The sequence below is a fragment of the Bos indicus genome, chromosome 15, assembly GCF_029378745.1.
Source record: "Bos indicus isolate NIAB-ARS_2022 breed Sahiwal x Tharparkar chromosome 15, NIAB-ARS_B.indTharparkar_mat_pri_1.0, whole genome shotgun sequence".
NCBI classification, from domain to species: domain Eukaryota; kingdom Metazoa; phylum Chordata; class Mammalia; order Artiodactyla; family Bovidae; genus Bos; species Bos indicus.
Genome location: NC_091774.1, coordinates 15795687 through 15819010, shown reverse-complemented (window position 1 = coordinate 15819010; position 23324 = coordinate 15795687). Strand labels below are relative to the sequence as shown.

At 41.4% G+C, this 23324-nt stretch overlaps 2 protein-coding genes and 1 pseudogene across 2 annotated transcripts in view; all 3 read left to right on the top strand.

The window, feature by feature from the left end:
• Positions 1-20497, top strand: part of LOC109569819 (lysine-specific demethylase 4D-like) — a 31490-nt gene extending 10993 nt beyond the window's left edge. Inside the window, exons 3-4 of the mRNA XM_070803351.1 lie at positions 16717-18575; positions 19293-20497. Of these exons, the coding sequence (XP_070659452.1) occupies positions 17053-18555 (1503 nt within the window). The 5' untranslated portion in view covers positions 16717-17052 and the 3' untranslated portion in view covers positions 18556-18575; positions 19293-20497. The remainder of the gene's footprint in view (positions 1-16716; positions 18576-19292) is intronic.
• The window catches only part of LOC109568776 (lysine-specific demethylase 4D-like), a 38073-nt gene that overhangs the window by 9402 nt on the left and 5347 nt on the right, over positions 1-23324 (top strand). The gene's annotated exons all lie outside the window — the stretch shown is intronic.
• On the top strand, positions 20583-21718 carry LOC109569211 (FUN14 domain-containing protein 1-like; annotated as a pseudogene).

Here is a 23324-nt window from a genome sequence, read left to right as displayed (position 1 = left end):
TTAATTTCATGGCTGTATTCACCATCTTCTGTGATTTTGGAGCCCAAGAAAATTAAGTCTGTCACTGTTTCTATTGTTTCCCCATCTGTTTGCCATGAAGTGATGGGACCAGATGCCATGATCTTCATTTTTTCAGTGTTGAGTTTTAAGCCAGCTTTTTTACTCTCTTTCACTTTCATCAAGAGGCTCTTTAGTTCCTCTTCACTTTCCGCCATGAGGGTGGTATTGTCTGCATATCTAAGATTATTGATATTTCTCCTGGCAATCTTGATTCCAGCTTGTGCTCCATCCAGCCTGGAATTTTGTGTGATGGACTCTGCGTATAAGTTCAATAAGCTGGGTGACAATATACAGCATTGACATACTCTTTTCCCAATTTGTAACCAGTCCGTTGTTCCATGTCCGGTTCTAACTGCTGCTTTTTGACCTGCATACAGGTTTCTCAGGAGACAGGTAAAGTGATCTGGTATTCCCATCTCTTGAAGAATTTTCCACAGTTTGTTGTGATTCATACCATCAAAGGCTTTAGTATAATCAATGAAGCAAAAGTAGATGTTTTTCTGGAATTCTCACTTTTTCTATGATTCAGTGGATGTTGGCAATTTGATCTCTGGATCCTCTGCCTTTTCTAAACCCAGCTTGAACATCCAAATTCAGCTTGAATTGGAAGTTCTCAGTTCACATACTTTTGAAGCCTAGCTTGGAGAATTTTGAGCATTACTTTGCTAGCGTGTGCAATGAGTGCAATTTTATGGTAGTTTGAACATTCTTTGGAGTTGGAATGAGAACTGACCTTTTCCAGTCCTGTGGCCACTGCTGAGTTTTCCAAATTTGCTGACATATTGAGTGCAGCACTTTGACAGCATCATGTTTTAGGATTTGAAAGAGCTCATCTGGAATTCCACCACCTCCACTAGCTTTGTTACTGTATGACCCAGCAATTCCACTTCTAGGTATCTATACAAAGAAAAAATAAAAACATGTCTACTCAATATGAATGTTCATAATTGCATTATTCATAAGAGCCAAAAGAGTACAACCCAAATGTTATCAACTGATGGATGGATAAACAAAATATGGTATATTCATAACAATGGAATATTATTCAACCATAAAAAGAAGAAACACGCCTACAACATGAATGAACCTCAAAAACATGCTGAATGAAACAAGCCAGACAAAATATCACATGTTCCATTTATGTGAAATGTCCAGAATAGGTTAATCTACAAAGACAGAACGTCGATTAGTGGTTGCCTGGAGCTGAGAGTGGAAATAGGCTGTGACTGCAAATGCGCATGAGGTTTATATGCGGAATGGTGGGAATGTTCTAAAAGTACATTGTGATGATGGCTGCACAGCTCTGTAAATATCCCCCAAAAATCATTCAATTGTACACTTAAAATGGGTGAAATATTTGTTATGTAAATTACATCACAATAAAGCTGTTTAAAAAAACCACTTGAAGCAAATATGGTAAAATATTAAGATGTCAATTCTGGCTGGTTGGAATGCAGGGTTTTGCTATATATTCTATTTTATCTATTTTTACTGTTTCTCAGAAGCAAAAAATTAAGACACCATAAATTCCTAGGCCCCAATTTCAAATGAGATAGATGCATTAATTTACAGTCTTTTGATTATACTCTCACCTTCAGACACTGTCAGTTGCCCCCATTCCCAGAGGAAATTACTTAGAACATTCTCAGCAAATCTTACCAGTCATATATAGCAAACCCAACTCTCTAGTGCCTAACTCTTATTTAAATATAAGCCAAGGGTAATTAGATTTATGAGGAAAGCATTTAACCTGAAAAAATAGAAACCAAGGAAAGCATCCTGGAAGGGTGAATTCAGAGGGAAGCTGACATAATGTAGAGAATAAATGAAACTTAAAAAAAAAAAAAACCCTATTAATATTTCAAAAGAGACAGAAAAATCTGCAGCCATGAAAAATATTGGATATATAAAAGGAATTCAGAGAACCAAAAGAATTTCTGAAAATTAAAAATAATTGCTAGAAGGCTTGGAAAATAAAAGAACAAAGATGGAAAACAAGAGAAAAATAAGAAAATTAGAGGATCAGCCCAGGAGGTCTCATATCCAACAAATTATATTTCCAGAGAGATAAAACTGAAAATATAGTGGAAAGAAATAAAGATGGAATAAGAAAATTCTCAGCAATGAAGAATTTACATCAGAAGATCTAACACAATAACTGGCAAAAAAAAAAAAAGAACCATATTTTGATGAAATCTCAGAAAACAAGGAGCAAAGAAATAATCATCAAAGTGTTCAAGGAAGATAGGTTACACAAAAAGCATCAGAAAGTAGATTGGTTTTGGATTTCTAGAAGCTGCAATTCAATGGAACATTGTCTCCAGAATCTTGAAAGAAAAAGGTAGAGCACAGACATTTTCAGACATGCAGATTCTGGTAGACAGTTGTTATATTTGTGGCCAGTAACGTTAGAATTCTGTTTTGTATCTGAGGAAATTCGTACATTATAACCCCCGCCTTGCCAAGTGGTAAGTCACATATCCAGTATCTGTTATAGCAAAGACATAAGCACATGACCTTAGCTCTTCCAATCAGACATTTCCGTGGAAGCGCTCAATTTGAAGAAATGTGTGGAAGTCAGTTTTGCACAAGATGTGTCCCTGGAGGAGGATGGTGAAGACTGAGCTTTCAGAGGCAGCAGTGGCATAGGTTTTAGCCGGTGATGTCCCTTGCTCAGGGTCTTTGACCAGAGAAGGTATAGAATATATAGATGGTTGGATAATTTGGGTGTTGTTCCTGGGTACACAGTCACCAAACCCTATTCTCTGGTCCTCCTGGAGATTCTGTGAGCTACTTCATAATGTCTAATGATGCTTCCAAGGACACTCCTGATGGATACTCCACCAACCCAAGAAAATAAACCAGGAAAGAAGATTGAGATGTGTGTTGGGGCGGGGGGGGGGGGGGTGCTGGCTAGATTAGAGGATCTAACATAATAGAGAAAAAGAACACCCAGAATTTCAGTGACTAGAAACCCCAGGATATAGTCTGTGCAACAGCCTAAAGACTAACCAGTCCAGATTCAAGTAAGCATATGGAGGGCTCCAGGAAGAATATTTCTGAAAAGAGAAATTAGATTTGGTACCTGAAGTGTTTTATGTATTTAGAAGAGATTTACACTACTGGGAATTAATTTGGGGATGATTTAATATGTATAAAACTAGGCAAATGAAATAAAGCATTAATTAACTATAGGATAACGTTTCGTACATGAAAGGCAGTGCAATCATGGTACACTACATGATTCGGCTGTATCTAAGATTGTGTGGCAAAACTTCAGATTAGACTTAACCAAAATATTGGTTAATAGTTATAACCAATTATATATGGGAGGATGGAGTAGGGGAAGTCTGTGTGTGGTGGGATGGAGCAAAAGAGAACTAGATCCATGTTTTTTATAGTTTATGTCTACAGTATCTAAAATTGCAAAGTCTAGAAATACTGGATATACAAAATACCAGAAGCAGCTAAAATATGTAAGAGTAAGCCTTTGAGGAGTGGGAATGAGGGATAGGAAGTGTATTTGTCAGGGTTCTTTATTGCCTAGAGAATTTACCTTTAGGCAAAAGAGGTTGGTTCTGTTTTGGGTTTAGTTTGTTTTTCAGTGTTTTTATGGAATCTCTGGGAGAATTGCAAGAATTAGGATTATATACTGCTCAAGAAATATATTAAAAATTTATTGACAATTCAAAGAGGCCTGTGTTAGAATTAAAATTTGAGTGGCTGTGTCATGAAGATACGAGTTCAAGAAGACTTCTGCCTGACTGCCAGATACTGCTGTGATTGCCACAGCATCCATGTAAGAGCAAAGTAAAGAGAGAAGTTTCTGAGGTTAATATTCCCATGCTCAATTTATCACATGTCACAATGAAATCATTACAAGACATTTAAGTTGCTGATTTAAAGGCCAAGTCATTGTCTTTGTCATGATTTAATTTCTGCTGTTTGACTGGATCAGTATTTGAGCCACGCTGTTCATGCCTGACTTCCCATCATGTGTCATTCTCCTTTATGTCCACACTCCTGGATGTTCCTTACTAGGGAGCCCACATCAAATATTGGCATTTGAGATTAAAAGGGTCCAGTAAAAGGTACCTTTTCATCTTTTCTTTTCCACACAACTTCTCAAGAACAGAATGTTGAAGCTTGTGGAGCAGAAACATGCAGGTATCTCAGAGAAAGAAGCAAGCACATCTCATAGAAGGGATTTATTACTTACGTGCCCATTGAAGGTACAAGCTAGCTTCAAGTAAAACAGTCTGGAGAGTTCCCACGACAACAGTTTAAGCACCAAATAAATGGTGCAGGCAAACAGTGCTCATGGAGTGTAGAGGACAGCCTTTACCAACACCTAGGGTTTGCAGGTTTGGAGCATCCCAGGTGGCACTGGTGGTTAAAGAACCCACCTGCCAATGCAGGAGACAAAAGACACCGGTTCAATCCCTGGGTCAGGAAGATCCCCTGGAGAAGGACATGGCAACCCACTCCAGTATTCTTGTTTGGAGAATCCCATGGACAGAGGAGCCTGGCAGTTGAAGTTATGAGCACACACTCAGAAGGATCCTTCAAGGAGGAGACTTGTCTGGAAGGCAGAGATCATAATTTAGATAACAGTGAGAGAAGAAAGTGGGGCTTCCCTGGTGGCTCAGACAGAATCCACTTACAATGTGGGAGACTTGGGTTTGATCCCTGGGTTGGGAAGATCCGCTGAAGGAAGGAATGGCAACCCCCTCCAGTATTCTTGCCTGGAGAATCCCATGGACAGAGGAGTCTGATGGGCCACAGTCCATAGGTTCGCAAAGAGTAAGACACAACTGAGTGACTTAAGCATTGCATTGAGAGAAGAAAGGCGAGAGCCAAAGTGCGTATATTTGAAGCTAGGAGTTAGTTTTAGGAACTATTGGGAGAGACAGTTGGGAAAACGAGATAAAGATGGTGCTTTAAAAACATTTACTTTGTTCCCTCCAAAACTCCACTGGAGTGACAACATGATCTTTGTTTTAAGAAGTAATAAACAGGGCTTACCTGGTGGCTCAGTGGTAAGGAATCTGCCTGCCAATGCAGGAGACATGGGTTTATCCCTGGTCTGGGAAGATCCCGTATGGCCTCGGAGCAACTATAAGGCCTTACGCCACAATTACTGATGCCTGCTTACCCGGGAACCCACAACAAGAGAAGCCGCTGCAATGACTAGCCTGCACACCGCAACCAGGAAGCAAGCCCTGCTTTCCACAGTGAACGAGCCCATGCAGCACGGAAGGCCTGGCACAGCCGAAACTAAAAACTAAAATTATATATGTTTGTATACATATATAAATAATATACAAAGAAAATGGTAAAGGAGATAATACAGAAGCAAAATTTGAAAACAGAAGGACAGGTAGAAACTGATTTGTCAAACCCTGGAAAGCTGAATCCTAAATTGGCAGTGAAAGTCCAGAAGCAGCTCAGTTGCCTCTAAGAACCTCAAAGGCACCAGGTACCTCTGGATGTGACAGTTAAAACGGGGCTAAGGAGGATCTGTTGGAAGTCTGTCTCAGAAGCAGTTAAGATTTTGCAATTAACATTCCGCCCCTCCCACTCTGGGCAGCAGAGTAAACTGCCATCTCACCCTGACAGAACACTAAGCTTCATTGTCTAGAGTGGCTGAAAAGGATGTTCTCTGGACTGGGGATTTGGGGGAACCACTGGGAGTATGGCTGTCAAAGGGGAAACAGGTTGATTTACTGAACCTCTGCAGTTGAATATTAGAAAATTCAGGACCCATTTTCTGTGTGGTGGGGAAACCAGGCCTGTCCCCTCAGGAGGAAGACCAGAAGATTCTTTACTGTTGAATATCACCAGTTGTAGAGATACCAGCATCAGAGCTTCAGTCAGGAAACAGCCCAGCCAGATCACCATAAGGGGAAGTATAAGTCACCAAAACCATCCACACACCCAGAGCTTCTAATAAGTTCCCTGTGCCATACATACCCTTATATTTGAGCCTATTACTAAGGATCACTAGACATTTGAGGAAAGCCTTGAACCTGAAAGAAGCCAAAACAAACAGAAAAAGAAGTTTCAAAGAACCAGACTATGCAGGAGGGGAAAGTACCTCCAAAAGCCAATGACATTTTAGTATTTTCTGAGAGACGAAGTAATGCTCAAAATTCTCCAAGTCAGGCTTCAACAGTACATGAACTGAAAACTTCCAGATGTTCAAGCTGGATTTAGAAAGGGAGAGGAAGCAGAGATCAAATTGCCAACATCCATTGGATCATAGAAAAAACAACAGAATTCCAGAAAAACATGTACTTCTGCTTCATTCACTATGCTATAAAGCCTTTGATGGTATGGATCACAATGGGAATATCAAACTACCTTACCTGCCTCCTGAGAAACCTGTATGCAGGTCAAGAAGCAACAGAATGGGAGATGGAACAACAGACTGGTTCAAAATTGGGAAAGCAGTATGTCAAGACTGTATATTGTCACCCTGCTTATTAAGCTTATATGCAGAGTACATGATGCGAAATGCCGGGCTGGATGAAGCACAAGCCAGAATCAAGATTACCAGGAGAAATATCAATCACTTCAGATATGCAGATGATACCACCATTATGGCAGAAAGAGAAGAGGAAATAAAGATCCTCTTGATGAAAGTGAAAGAGTAGAGTGAAAAAGCTGGCTTAAACTCAACATTCAAAAAATGAAGATCATGGCATCTGGTCCCATCACTTCATGGCAAATAGTTGGGGTAAAAATGGAAACAGTGACAGATTTAATTTTCTTGGGCTCAAAAATCACAGCAGATGGTGAATGCAGTCATGAAATTAAAAGATGCTTGTTCCTTGGAAGAAAAGCTATGATAAACCTAGACAGCATATTAAAAAGTAGAGACATTGCTTTGCCAGCAAAGGTCTGTCAAGTCAAAGCTATGGTTTTTTCCAATAGTCTTGTATGGATATGAGAGCTGGACCATAAAGAAAGCTGAGTGCCGAAGAATTGATCCTTTGAACTGTGGTATTAGAGAAGAATCTCGAGAGTCCCTTGGAAAGCAAGGAGATCAAACCAGTCAATCCTAAAGAAAATCAATCCTGAATATTCATTGGAAAGACTAGTACTGAAGCTGAAACTCCAATATTTTGGCCAACTGATGCAAAGAACTGACTCATTTGAAATGACCCTGATGCTGGGAAAGATTGAGGGCAGGAGGAGAAGGGGATGACAGAGGATGAAATGGTTGGATGGCATCACCGACACAATGGATATGAGTCTGGGCAAACTCCAGGAGATGGTGAAGTACAGGGAAGCCTGGCATGCTGTGGTCCATGGGGTCACAAAGAGTTGTTCATGACTGAGCGACTGAACTGAACTGAGAGATTAAATAAGTGTACCCATGAAACAAGAACAGGATCATGGGAGAGTGGGGGTAAGGAAGCTATATACACAGAAAAGAGCTAAGGGAGCAGAGACGAACTGTTGAAAATTAAAAAATTGATAAAAGATATGAAAAAGACAGTAGAAGTAGGTTTGGAAGATAAAGATGAGAAAAAATTTCAGAATATAGTGATAAAGAGAAAATTGAAAGAAGAAAAGACATAAGAATTAGAGGTTGAATCCATGAGGTCTGGTATCCAAATACAGGTGTTAATGTACAGAGGGAATAACTACAGGAAATTGTCAAAGAGGCAACTAAAAAGTTTTTCTAAAACTAAAGAACCTGAATTTTGAGATGGAAAAGATTTTAGAACACTGGAACAAGTAAAAGCTTCTGTAAACTAAGAGGGAAAAAGGAAAATACAGTGAACTAAGACAAGGAATCATATTTGCAACTCCCTTACTCCTCATGTCATACTCACAAAACAATAAAAAGTTAAAAAGAAAGAAACAAAAGCCGTTAGTATTAAAGGCATAGTTAAAATCAGAAATGGAGTAGCCCTCATAGTCAACGAAAGAGTCCGAAATGCAGTACTTGGATGCAATCTCAAAAATGACAGAATGATCTCTGTTGGTTTCCAAGGCAAACCAATCAATATCACAGTAATCCAAGTCTATGCCCTGACCAGTTATGCTGAAGAAGCTGAAGTTGAATCATTCTATGAAGACCTACAAGACCTTCTAGAACTAACACCCAAAAAAGATGTCCTTTTCATTATAGGGGACTGGAATGCAAAAGTAGGAACTCAAGAGATACCTGGCGCAACAGGCAAATTTGGCCTTGGAGTACAGAATGAAGCAGGGCAAAGGCTAATAGAGTTCTGCCAAGAGAACGCACTGGTCATAGCAAACACCCTCTTCCAACAACACAAGAGAACACTCTACACATGGACATTACCAGATGGTCAATACCGAAATCAGACTAATTATATTCTTTGCAGCCAAAGATGGAGAAGTTCTATACAATCAGCAAAAACAAGACTGGGAGCTGACTGTGGCACAGACTGGACTATTTATTGCCAAATTCAGACTTAAATTGAAGAAAGTAGGGAAAACCATTAGACCATGCAAATATGACCTAAATCAAATCCCTTATGATTATACAGTGGAAGTGGGAAATAGATTTAAGGGATGAGATCTGATAGAGTGCCTGAAGAACTATGGATAGGGGTTCGTGACATTTTACAGGAGACAGGGATCAAGACTATCCCCGAGGAAAAGAAGTGCAAAAAGGCAAAATGGTTGTCTGAAGAGGCCTTGAAAATAGCTGTAAATAGAAGAGAAGTGAAAGGCAAAGGAGAAAAGGAAAGATATACCCATTTGAATGCAGAGTTCCAAAGAATAGCAAGAAGAGATGAGAAAGCCTTCCTCAGTGATCAGTGCAAAGAAATAGAGGAAAACAACAGAATGAGAAAGTCTAGAGATCTCTTCAAGAAAATTAGAGATACTAAGGGAACATTTCATGCAAAGATGAACACAATAAAGAACAGAAATGGTATGGACCTAACCGAAGCAGAAGATATTAAGAAGAGGTGGCAAGAATACACAGAAGAACTATACAAAAAAGATCTTCATGACCCAGATAACCATGATGGTGTGATCACCAGCCTAGAACAAGACATCCTGGAATGTGAAGTCAAGTGGGCCTTAGAAAGCATCACTACGAACAAAGCTAGTGGAGGTGATGGCATTCAAGTTGAGCTATTTCAAATCCTAAAAGATGATGCTGTGAAAGTGCTGCACTCAATATGCCAGCAAATCTGAAAAACTCAGCAGTGGCCACAGGACTGGAAAAGGTCAGTTTTAATTCCAAGCCCAAAGAAAGGCAATGCCAAAGAATGTTCAAACTATTGCACTCATCTCACACAATAGTAAAGAAATGCTCAAAATTCTCCAAGCGAGGCTTCAACAGTACGTGAATCATGAACTTCCAGATGTTTCAAGCTGGTTTTAGAAAAGGCAGAGCAACCAAAGATCAAATTGCCAACATCTGCTGGATTATCAAAAAAGCAACAGAGTCCCAGAAAAACATCTACTTCAGCTTTATTGACTATGCCAAAGCCTCTGACTGTGTGGATCACAACAAACTCTAGAAAATTCTTTGAGATAGGAATACCATACCACCTGACCTGCCTCTTGAGAAACCTGTATGCAGGTCAGAAAGCAAAAGTTAGAACTGGACATGGAACAACAGACTGGTTCCAAATAGGAAAAGGAGTATATTGTCACCCTGCTTATTTAACTTATATGCAGAGTACATCATGAGAAACGCTGGGCTGGAGGAAGCACAAGCTAGAATCAAGATTGCCAGGAGAAATAGCAATAACATGATGACACCACCCTTATGGCAGAAAGTGAAGAGGAACTAAAAAGCCTCTTGATGAAAGTGAAAGAGGAGAGTGAAAAAGTTGGCTTAGAGCTCAACATTCAGAAAACGAAGATCATGGCATCTGGTCCCATCACTTCATGGGAAATAGATGGGGAAACAGTGGAAACAGTGTCAGACTTTATTTTTGGGGAGCTCCAAAATCACTTCAGATGGTGACTGCAGCCATGAAATTCAAAGATGTTTGCTTTTTGGAAAAGTTATGACCAACTTAGACAGTATATTAAAAAGCAGAGACATTACTTTGCCAACAAAGGTCCATCTAGTCAAAGCTATGGTTTTTCCTGTAGTCATGTATGGATCTGACAGTTGGACTATAAAGAAAGCTGAGCACTGAAGAATTGATGCTTTTGAACTGAGGTGTTGGAGAAGACTCTTGAGAGTCCCTTGGACTGCAAGGAAATCCAACCAGTCTATCCTAAAGGAAATCAGTCCTGAAAATTCATTGGAAGGACTAATGCTGAAGCTGAAACTCCAATAGTTTGGCCACCTGATGTGAAGAACTGACTCATTGGAAAAGACCTGATGCTGGGAAAGATTGAAGGTGAGAGTAGGGGTCGACAGAGGATGAGACAGTTGGATGGCATCACCGACTCAATGGACCTGAGTTTGAGCAAGCACCAGGAGTTGATGTTGGACAGGGAGGCCTGGCATGCTGCAGTCCATGGGATTGCAAAGCGTTGGACGTGACTGAGTGACTGAACTGAACTGAACTAACATACAAAAGGGAAAAAACTCATAAGGCAATATTTATCTGCCTCTGGATGGGGAAATAACTTTTTAAACTTAAAAGCCATGAAAGGCATTACATAGGAAAAACAGACTCAACTTTTTAATAAGACTGAAATGAATGTCAAAAATCATTTAAAACAATATAAATTTCAGAAATGGCAAACTGGGAAAAAACTATAACTAGATTCAACAAGAGGTTTAATATGTAAAATATTCATATGAGCAGTTTGTAAAATATTCATATGAGCAGTTTGTAAAATATTCATATACTATGTAAAATATGTGAAATGTTCACATAATATGTAAAATGTTCACATAAGTAGATGAGACAAAACACTAGAAGCATATTAGAGAAAAATGGGCGAAGGATATGAACCAGTGCATATGATAAAATCCAAATGGCTAACATTCATTGAAGAAAAAAAAATCAATCTTAGTAGTAATCCAAGAAGTATAATTTACAACTTGAGCTACTCTTTTTCACTTACAAATTATTAAAAGATTTTTTTCAGAACAAAGTTAACAGTAAGGATGTAAAGTGATATCTTTCTGGAAAATTTTGGCAATATGAGTTAAGGATCTTAAAATATTTAAACTTTGCAATGTGGTAATTCCATTTCTAAATATCTAATCCAAGGAATATTGTTTAACTGATATTTTACTTTATATATTGATCTAAGTGCTTAAATATAGGATATTTATAAATGAGTAATAATTATGGAAAAGTAAAAAAATTACTGTACAACAATAGGAGGAAAGTTGAGTCACTTATCTCCATCAAATAGAATTTACTGAGCTGTCAAATATTATGGTTATAATTATTTTCAATAAATGGTTAGCAGACATTATAACTTGAGAAGAAATTTATTAAATACATCATTTAGATATTGATTGTCAGCAGAAACAGTGGCTAATGCCTGAGGCATTTTGTCAACAGTCCCCATCTGGAATAATAACTTTGAAAATATGCATGCAACATGAAAGACAAGAAGGCTTTCCTGCTGTCCTTAAATTATTGTGAGCAATCTAGACAGTGGCCACAGTGAGAGGGATTTTTAAATTTCATTTCTCACCTTCTCAGTTTAAAACACACACACACCCCGCCCCGCCCCCCACCCCCTGGAAATCTTGGAGAAATTATTTTTTAAAGACTTCCTAATTTCCAGAAATCCATTAAGTCTAATTATTCTGATAAAAATATTCTTCTTCAATTGTCAGAATTGACAAGTTTCCTTAGATGAAGAATTTCTGTGTTACTTGGGAATACCATGAATAAGGGTAAAATGGAAGAGTATCTGAAATGAAAAGGTCTATATTCACCTAGTACTTATGACTCCAACTCAAAGAAACATGGAGGCAGTCTCACAGTAAAAGCAGCCATCTGAGACCCATAGAGAAAGCATATGTCTGGAGCACGGAAGGATCACTGTCATTGTACCTGCAAATTCTGAGTTTTGATTTGAGCACAGTTACACTTACAAAATCAGAGTGTTTCCTTTGGATGCTCAATATCTGAAGACTAATGCTTACATCAGTTCAGTTCAGTTCATTTCAGTTCAGTCGCTCAGTCGTGTCCGACTCTTTGTGACCCCATGAATCGCAGCATGCCAGGCCTCCCTGTCCATCACCAACTCCCATAGTTCACTCAGACTCACATCCATCAAGTCAGTGATGCCATCCAGCCATCTCATCCTCTGTCGTCCCCTTCTCCTCTTGCCCCCAATCCCTCCCAGCATCAGAGTCTTTTCCAATGAGTCAACTCTTCGCATGAGGTGGCCAAAGTATTGGAGTTGCAGCTTTAGCATCATTCCTTCCAAAGAAATCCCAGGGCTGATCTCCTGGGAGAAAGGGGTAAGGTCAGGAGGTGATGATGGGCCAGATCATGTAGGGACTTTTAGGACATTCCAAGGATTCTAAGTGGAGTGGAGTAGGTATGCCTGAAGTTTGAGGACAGGGAAGGTGACATAGAATATTTAGAGGGTGGAAATTAGGGGAGTATAAGAGGATTAGGCATATTAAAAAGCAGAGACATTACTTTGCCAAAAAAGGTCCATCTAGTCAAGGCTATGGTTTTTCCAGTAGTCATGTATGGATGTGAGAGTTGGACTATAATGAAAGCTGAGCACCGAAGAATTGATGCTTTTGAAGTGTGGGTGTTGGAGAAGACTCTTGAGAGTCCTTTGGACTACAAGGAGATCCAACCAGTCCATCCTAAAGGAGATCAGTCCTGAGTGTTCATTGGAAGGACTGATGTTGAAGCTGAAAGTCCAAGACTTTGGCCACCTTATGTGAAGAACTGATTCATTTGAAAAGACCCTGATGCTGGGAGATATTGAGGGCAGGAGGAGAAGGGGACAACAGAAGATGAGATAGTTGGATGGCATCACCAACTCAATGGAGATGAGTTTGGGTAAACTCCAGGAGTTGGTGATGGACAGGGAGGCCTGGTGTGCTGCAGTCCATGGGGTCACAAACAGTTGGATACCACTGAGCGACTGAACTGAACTGAAGAGAATTAGGAAACAGAGAGAGCACTTGAAATTGAGTTAATGAATAGTTTGCTGATTCTTTTTATTTTCTTCTAAATTTAATGAGACTGTTACTTTTGTTTCACTGTGAAGAATGGTCCTTGCTATTTTTTTACATTAAAATTCTTACAAAAGAAGTTTCCCTTGATGCTTTGCAAGTAAGAATTTTAAAATCATGAATGGATGTTGCATTTCATCAAATGCCTTTTTTTGGATACCTACAATATGATGATATGTTTAATTCCCTTTGTTAATATTCTGAATTATACCGTTAGATTTTCCAATGCTGAATCATTCTTGCATTCTATTTAGTCATGATGTATTATTATTTTACTGTATTGCTACAGCATTTCATTGAATAATATTCCATTTTATGCTTTTATCAGTGCTTAAACAAAGATAGCCCATAGCTTTATTTTCTATTGTCCTTTATTTAATTTTGCTCTCAGAGATGAGAATAGTCTCATCTGAATAGCTTTCCACCTTTTTCTATACTCTGAAACAACTTGAATAATAAGAGTTAACTGTTTTTTGAAAATTTTCTAGATTCACATATAAAATGATGTGTCTCCTGGACTTTGAAGGGTCATACTTTGAACCAGATCTTTATACTGGGATATTGAAGCTTTCTTGTTTTCCTTGGATCCATTTTGGATATGTTTCCTCCCTAGAAAATTATTTTTCTCTCTTATCTTTGGAAAGTTTTGCTGTCATGTTGCTCCTAATATTCTCTTTTGAGATTTAAAAAATTCTTTGCTGTTACTAGCTTTGGCCCCTATTTCATTCCTAGTAACTTATTTTTCCCTTCTTACTTTTTAAAAAAATTATTTATTTTCTTTTTGGTGGCTCTGGGTCTTCGTTGCTCTGCGTGCAGGCTTTCTCTAGGCTTGGAGAGCTGGGGCTCCACTCCAGCTGCGGCACGCCGGCTTCTCCTTGCAGTGGCTGCTCCTGTCGTGGAGAGCCAGCTCGAGGCATGTGGGCTTCGCTTGTTGAAGTGGGCAGGCTCACTAGCTGTGGGGCATGGGCTTAGTCGTTCTGAGGCATGTGCAGTCTTCCCAGACCAGGGATTGAACCTGTGTCCCCTGCATTTACAGGTGGATTCTTATCCATTGTACCACCAGGGAAGTCCCCTTCTTCCTTTTCTCGTGCTCAGTTATTCCCATGGTTTTTTGCTCTTATTAATTTCTTCAAAGAATATTTTTGGTCATCAGTTTTCTGTTTTGTATGTGTTATCGCTGATTAATGTCATCTTTATTCTTTATTTTTATTCTTCTTTCCCTTTTTAAAAATTTTTAAATATACTTTTTTAGTTTTTTCTCCTTTTTAGCTTCTTCAATTGAATGTTTAGTTCATTTACTTTCAATCACTCTTCCTTTTCCTTTTGTTATAATAATATATCTCTGACTCCTTTAATGCTTTTCACCCTAAACTCTATTTTTAAATATATGTATTTAACTAACTTAAGTAAATTTTTGAAAATTTAGTTCACAGAAATCTGTGAAAATTATGACAATGAACCATTCTGATGGCTGTGTTTACCTATGTTCCAAAGAGAATATTTATATTACTCTAGAAACTTCCTTATAACTCCACTCATAACCTCTCTTTCACAAAGGTAGCCGCTATTATGACTTCTAACATAGATTACTTTGCCTCCTTTCTATCTTCGTATAAATGGAAGCATAGAATAGATATTCTTTTAAGCCTAGATAATTAGTTTTATGTTTATAGAATTATCCCTATATTTTCAAGTAATTCTTGTCTTATCTTCATTGCTGTATTGTATCACACTGTATGGATATACTACCACGTGTTTATCCATTCTACTGTTGATTGACATTTGGGATGTTTCCAGTTCAGTTCAGTTCAGTCGCTCAGTCATGTCCGACTTTTTGTGACCCCATGAATTGCAGCACACCAGGCCTCCCTGTCCATCACCAACTCCTGGAGTTCACTCAAACTCATGTCCATCGAGTTGGTGATGCTGTCCAGCCATCTCATCCTCTGTCATCCCCTTCTCCTCCTGCCCCCAATCCCTCCCAGCATCAGAGTCTTTTCCAATGAGTCAACTCTTCCCATGAGGTGGCCAAAGTACTGGAGTTTCAGCTTTAGCATCATTCCTTCCAATGAACACCCAGGACTGATCTCCTTTAGAATGGACTGGTTGGACCTCCTTGCAGTCCAAGGGACTCTCAAGAGTCTTCTCAAGCACCACAGCTCAAAAGCATCAATTCTTCAGCGCTCAGCTTTCTTCAGTCCAACTCTCACATCCATACATGACCACTGGAAAAACCATAGCCTTGACTAGATGGATCTTTGTTGGCAAAGTAATGTCTCTGCTTTTGAATATGCTGTCTAGGTTGGTCATAACTTTCCTTCCAAGGAGTAAGCGTCTTTTAATTTCATGGCTGCAGTCACCATCTGCAGTGATTTTGGAGCCCCCCAAAATAAAGTCTGACACTGTTTCCACTGTTTCCCCATCTATTTCCCATGAAGTGATGGGACCAGATGCCATGATCTTCGTTTTCTGAATGTTGAGTTTTAAGCCAACTTTTTCACTCTCCACTTTCACTTTCATCAAGAGGCTTTTTAGTTCCTCTTCACTTTCTGCCATAAGGGTGGTGTCATCTGCATATCTGAGCTTATTGATATTTCTCCTGGCAATCTTGATTCCAGCTTGTGCTTCTTCCAGCCCAGCATTTCTCATGATGTACTCTGCATATAAGTTAAATAAGCAGGGTGACAATATACAGCCTTGATGTACTCCTTTTCCTATTTAGAACCAGTCTGTTGTTCCATGTCCAGTTCTAACTGTTGCTTCCTGACCTGCATATAGGTTTCTCAAGAGGCAGGTCAGGTGGTCTGGTATCCCCATCTCTTTCAGAATTTTCCACAGTTTACTGTGATCCACACAGTCAAAGGCTTTGGCATAGTCAATAAAGCAGAAATAGATGTTTTTCTGGAACTCTCTTGCTTTTTCGATGATCCAGCTGATGTTGGCAATTTGGTTTCTGGTTCCTCTGCCGTTTCTAAAACCAGCTTGAACGTCTAGAAGTTCATGGTTCACATATTGCTGAAGCCTGGCTTGGAGAATTTTGAGCATTAGTTTACTAGCGTGTGAGATGAGTGCAATTGTGTGGTAGTTTGAGCATTCTTTGGCATTGCCTTTCTTTGGGATTGGAATGAAAACTGACCTTTTCCAGTGTTTAGTTACTAGAAATAATGTTGTTTTGAACATTCTTGGACTTGACTTTCAGTGCATAGGCATACACATATCCTAGGCACGTGGTAACAGTTGAATCATAGCAAAAGGGTAAACTCAGTAATATAGTACTGTCCAAATTGTTTTTCAAAGTGAGTGTAATGATTTACATTCTCCTTACTAGAATATAAGAATTTCCATTGTTCCACATCAATACCATTTCTTGTATTGCCAGTTTTGTGAAATTTTAGCCTTTATTTGAGCATGCAATTATATTCCATGATACAGTTTATTTGTAGTTCTCTATTAACATTTTCCAAACATTAGTTTTCAACCTTTCTGTATTATATATATATATATATATATATATATATATATATATTTAGGTTTTGTTTTCAATACCACCCTGAAGACACTACATTTGAGATATCTGTCCAAGACTGGGTAATTCAATATACCTCAAGAGGACAGAGCCAAAGGTCAACTGAGGAACATCATAGACTTGCAGGCTCAGCCATTAGTCCTGATCAAAGCTTCTGTCCAGACTGGATTCCCCTGGAGAAGCAGCAGGCCTGAGCAGTACCATCAGCTCGTTGTATTAAAGTCCACTGGGCATTCCTTCTGACTCACAGATCTTCAAACCGTTTTTGAAAAAGTAACATTTTCCAGCATCCTCACATATCCAGAATATACAGAAAAACTTGGCAGTTTGTTTCTTATTAATGGAAGCTATGAAGCCCAGTTGTGCTCAGAACCCAAGTTGTAGCATAATGATATTTCATCCAACCAAAGAAGAGTTTACTGATTTTGATAAATACATTGCTTACATAGAATCGCAAGGGGCCCACCGAGCAGGCTTGGCTAAGATAGTTCCACCCAAGGAATGGAAAGCCAGACACACCTACGACGATATCAATGACATCTTAATAACCGCTCCGCTCCAGCAGGTGGTCTCTGGGCGGGCAGGTGTGTTTACTCAATACCACAAAAAGAAGAAAGCCATGACCGTGGCAGAGTACCGCCACTTAGCAAATACTGAAAAATACCAGACTCCATCACACTTAGATTTTGAAGAATTGGAGCGAAAATATTGGAAAACCCGCCTCTTCGAGTCCCCAATATACGGCGCGGACATCAGTGGCTCTTTATTTGATGAAAACACGAAGCAGTGGAACCTGGGACGCCTGGGGACCATCCAGGACCTGCTGGAGCAGGAGTGCGGGGTGGTCATCGAGGGCGTCAACACCCCCTACCTGTACTTCGGCATGTGGAAGACCGCCTTCGCCTGGCACACGGAGGACATGGACCTTTATAGCATCAACTTCCTGCACTTCGGGGAGCCTAAGACCTGGTACGCGGTGCCGCCTGAGCACGGCCGGCGCCTGGAACGCCTGGCCGGCGCGCTCTTCCCGGGCAGCTCGAGGGGCTGCGAGGCCTTCCTGCGCCACAAGGCGGCGCTCATCTCGCCCACGGTGCTCCGGGACAATGGCATCCCCTTCGGTCGGGTCACGCAGGAAGCGGGCGAGTTCATGGTGACCTTCCCCTACGGCTACCACTCGGGCTTCAACCACGGCTTCAACTGCGCCGAGGCCATCAATTTCGCCACCCCGCGCTGGATCGATTATGGCAAAGTGGCCTCGCAGTGCAGCTGCGGCGAGGCGCAGGTGGCCTTCTCCATGGACGCCTTCGTGCGCATCCTGCAGCCCGAGCGCTATGAGCTGTGGAAGCGCGGGCAGGACCGGGCGGTGGTGAACCACGCCGAGCCCGCGGCGCCGGGCGGCCAGGAGCTGAGAGCCTGGAAGGAGGTGCAGACGCTGGGCCCCAAGTACTTCCCGCCTCGCCGCTCCGCCCGCCTGCGTCAGCCCGTGTCCTCAAGCGAGGGCACTGACCCCAGAGCCCCTGTGCGGGCCGTGTCCCTGCGACCCTTGCCTGCCCGGGGTTCCTGCTCGGCTTCCCAGTTCGACGCTGTCGCCGGCAGCAGCTCACGGAAGCCCAGCCAGACCCCTCCGCTGTTGCCAGGTCCGTCGGTGGCGTCGTGCCTCCACCCAGTTGGCAGATGTGGTTCTCGTCGTCGCCCTCAGGAAAAAGGCACTCAAGAGCTGACTGCCCCCATCGGAGCTAAGAGGGCCCTTGCCTTAGACCGCAAGGCTCAGGACCCCAAGGCTCAACCCCTGTCTGCAGAGGGACGGATGGACAATCCTGCCCCAACGAGCCCTGGACTCTAGCCTCCTGCTAAGGCCTGCAGGTATGACTGTGGCCCTGTCCCATAACCCAGCCTTTGTACCCCACTGCTCTTGGGTGTGGAGGATCCTCAAGAGTGGTCACATTGACATTTCAGAGGCTTGGGTATTTTCAGGTCATTAATCTTGCATGGGGGCTTTCCAGGTGGCTGGTGAAGAAGGCAATGGCACCCCACTCCAGTACTCTTGCCTGGAAAATCCCATGGACTGAGGAGCCTGGTAGGCGGCAGTCCATGGGGTCACTAAGAGTAGGGCACGACTGAGAGACTTCACTTTCACTTTTCCTTTCATGCATTGGAGAAGGAAATGGCAACCCACTCCAGTGTTCTTGCCTGGAGAATCCCAGGGACGGGGGAGCCTGGTGGGCTGCCATCCGTGGGATTGCACAGAGTCGGACACGACTGAAGCAACTTAGCAGCAGCAGCAACAGTGACACAGAACCCACTTACCAACATAGGAGACCCTGGAGACATGGGTTCGATTCCTAGGTAGGGAAGATGCCTGGGGGAGGGCGTAGCAATCCACTCCACTATTCTTGCCTGAAAAATCCCATGCATGGAGGAGCCTGGTGGGCTAGGATCCATAGGGTTGCAAAGAGTTGGACATGACCAAAGCAACTGAGCACATGTGCAGTCTTGCATGAGGGTCCCTCCTGTGTTGCCCCTGGAAGTGCTGGGTCCATGGTGCTTACCCAATTCTCCAGTGTTTGTTCTTTCTCCCAGAACCTGGAATCTTCAGACACTGCTAACTCCTGTGTCACCAGCTGAAGCTTCATCCACTGGACACTCTAGTGACCCGTGAACTAGGTCCTGCTGAGGTCACCAGAGCCGATCTACCTCAGATCCCATCCTGTGGGCCAACTCTGGATACTGCATAGCTTCTGAAGAATCCTGAGTTTTGAATACTCTCCAACTTTTCTCCTGTTCTTCTTCCTACTTCCTTTTCACCCATCCCTTGGTTCTGCCACACAAAGCTCTTTTGACCAATTAGGTCACTAGAGGCTCAGATAACAATATATAATATTTCTGAGTCTTTAATGTATTGAAAAAGTGTTATTTTCCAGTATTTGTTTGCAACTATATTAAAGGCAACCAGAAAGTTAACATCTGACTTGATTTCTGGGATTGTTCATTCAGTCATTTGAGAGGTGGTAATGCTGGATGGCATCGCTGACTTGATGGACGTGAGTCTGAGTGAACTCCGGGAGTTGGTGATGGACAGGGAAGCCTGGCATGCTGCGATTCATGGGGTCACAGAGTCGGACACAACTGAGTGACTGAACTGAACTGAACTGAGCTGAATGCTTTTATGCACTTTTCTGAATAGTTATATAAAAACATTTAAAGCAAAACTTATTTTTATGAGCTTATTGCATTGTGTGGTGTTGATGAATGAGTTGGGGGTTGATTGTTGGGTTCTGGCTGACTGGCTGGGTTGGGGGATTTGGTCTGCAGCCATATGTTAAGGATGACTTGGTGGAAATCACCTGGGAGATATGAGCCAACATGGGACGAAGAGTGCCTGCTCTCCACTGTCTTCTCGATGTTGTGAGTCTATTTCACATGGTTAAGTCATGATACATCCCAACAAATGAATCCACACATAAATGAACAAGAATTTCAAGTGGGCATATGTTCTATGAAGCAATGAAAGGGGGTGGGATGAGACAGCAGAATTCGTAGTCTGGTTCCAGTGGTCAGGAAATACTTCCTAGAGCAGGAGATCTTTCCCTGTCCCAAATGACAAGGAGGGATGTCCAGAGCTGATTTCTCCTTGGAAGAAACAGCAAGTGTAACAGATGTAACATAGAGCTTGGGGTTGTTGTTTTTACAGAGATAGAAAGGAAGCTCCTTTGTGTCTGGGGCATAGAAAGGGGAGAGACAGGGTGCAAGGTATATAGGACCTTGTAGCTCATGATGAGTATTTGAGTTTATTCAACTTGAAATGAGAAGGCTTTGGAAGTTTAAAACAGCACTTGAGGGCTAGAGCAGTTTTTAAAGGAGGGGCGAGAGGCGGGCGGGTTGGGACGGCCTCAGTACAGGCCACCAGCGGTATCATGGTGACCCGGAACCCCCCTCCCCAAGAATATGAAAGTGATGATGATTCTTATGAAGTGTTGGATTTAACTGAGTATGCCAGAAGACATCACTGGTGGAATCGAGTGTTTGGCCACAGTTCGGACCTATGGTAGAAAAATACTCGGTAGCCACCCAGATTGTAATGGGTGGAGTGAGTGGCTGGTGTGTGGGATTTTTGTTCCAGAAAGTTGGAAAACTTGCAGCAACTGCAGTAGGTGGTGGCTTTCTTCTCCTTCAGATTGCCAGTCACAGTGGCTATGTGCAGATCGACTGGAAGAGAGTGGGAAAAGATGTAAACAAAGCAAAACGACAGGTTAAAAACCGAGCAAATAAGGCAGCACCTGAAGTCAATGACATAATAGAAGAAGCAACAGAATTTGTCAAGCAGAACATTGTGATATGCAGTGGATTTGTGGGAGGCTCTTTGCTAGGCCTTGCATCTTAAGAATATAAATGTTGTGTCACAGTGAAGTCACCTCTGAGAAGAGAAGTGGTGGTGACAAGATGGTCTCATCATTACACATTGACAGATTCTCCAGGATGACAAGAAACCACTAGCTGGACAATACCCAACTCACTGCTTAGCATTTTGCCATCTGAAATTTAGCAGACTAGTATCTGCTATAAAATAACCTGTATGGTATGTGGATAATAGTATCCCTGAGCAAAATATGGCTTTCATTATTTTTTAAGAATTTGTATTTGTTTAAAATTTGCCTATAAAACACTACTATTGGATGTAGATATGGAGGGAAAATGAATTGTTGGATGTATTCCCCAGTAAAATATTATCCTCATTTTATTTAAATAAAATGTTTTCCATTGTGCTTTTTTAGTATAGTGCCAATAATTAAAACTTTGCATTATAGCTTCAACTGTAGGGCTGACATTTTTTTAAAGATATGTTTGCAGTAAACTGAAGAACTGTAACACATTTTGTGGAAGGATTTACAGATAATAGAAAGTGCTGGTTTTTTTTTGCTTAATATCTTTAATAAGAATTATTAAAGATATTAAGCAAAAAACACCAGCACTTGACATGATACAATTTGCATATTTAAATAACCACATCCGTTGTTCTGTGCACCACATGGGGACAAGAGAAATAGTTAAAACAGGTGAGAGTTAGTCGCTCAGTCGTGTCCAACTCTTTGCAACTGCATGGACTGGAGCCCAGGAGGTTCCTCTGTCTATGGAATTCTCCAGGCAAGAATACTGGAGTGGGTTGCCATTCCCTTCTCCAGGGGATCTTCCTGACCCAGGGATCGAACTCATGTCTCCTGCATTGCAGGTGGATTCTTTACTGTCTGAGCCACCAGAGAAGTCCCCAAACAGGTGAGAGTTGATGGTTATTGACTCAGGCCTTAGTGTTGAAAATGCACAGAAGTGGCCAAACAGAATAAATTTTGAAAACTGGATGCAGAAGGAAACATTTCAGAGATACAAAGCACATCTCTCTTCCCTCCAGCTCTGCCCCCACAGAATTTCCAGAAGACTTTGGAATCTGAAGCACCATGTAAAACAAAAGGGGACAGTCATGAACAAGTAAGGCTTCTTTGAATTTCTGATTGAGGAATGGCAAAAGCTCACGTCTCATTCCTGTCACCATGCAGCGAGGCAAATTTGTGGTAGCGTATTCTGTGGAAAATTGAGATTGAGCAACTGAACTTGGGGATTCCAGGCACAGTGGAGGATGGCAGTGAAATGCTTGGCTGAAAAGATGATTAGGTCCTGTACTGAGATGGTGGGACCACAGGATGGAAGCTGACGGGAATTACTGGGCAGGTAGCAGCCCTAGAGTTCCCTTGGACCATAACAGTAGATCTTATTCGAGCAGGGGGTAACTTTTAGTGCCTGAGATGTTGGGGGGTTTGGTCCTGTAATATAGGTCAGTTGTGGGTATGGTAGTGCAGAGAAATAAAAGAACTCTGAAAAGTCTCTATGAAGACAGTAGCCTGGCTCATATTGCTCTTTTCCATTTTACAAACAGAACTTCTCCTTGTTATAGTTCAGGAATATCCCAGTCTCCTCTCTGGCATACAGATGTCCTGGAGAGCCTAGGATAACAAAATTGAGGGATTGGAAGAAAAAGAAACAAAAGCAGTTTTCAGCAAATATTGCTCCCATTGTACTCCTTATGTTTTCACTCGGTTACTTGCATACTTAAAATATTTCCCAGGCTTCCCTGATGACTCAGTGGTAAAGAGTCTGCCTGATAATGCAGGAGACTTGGGTTCAATTTCTGATCCCGGAAGATCCCACATGCCTTGGAGCAACCGAACCCGTGTGCCACAACTATTGAGTCTATGCTCTAGAGCCATGGAATGTCAACGACTGAAGCCCGTGAGCCCTAGATCCTGTACTTAGCAACAAGAGAAGTCAACCCGATGAGAAGCCTGGGCACCACAGCTAGAGATTAGCCCCCATTTGCCGCAACTACCAGAAAAGCTTGTGCAGCAATGAAGACCCAGCACATGCAAAAATAAATAAGTAAAATCAATAAATTTTTAAAAAAAGTGTTATGCTTTTTTAAAGAAAATGAAAAATTTTCCTTACCCAATCAGGACAAGCAGTGTTAAGTATACAGGTTAGCGGTACCAATAAACTGGTTTCTAAATTAGTCTTCTTGTCCTAAGTAGGCATTTCTCCAAAGAAAATATACAAATAGCCAATAGG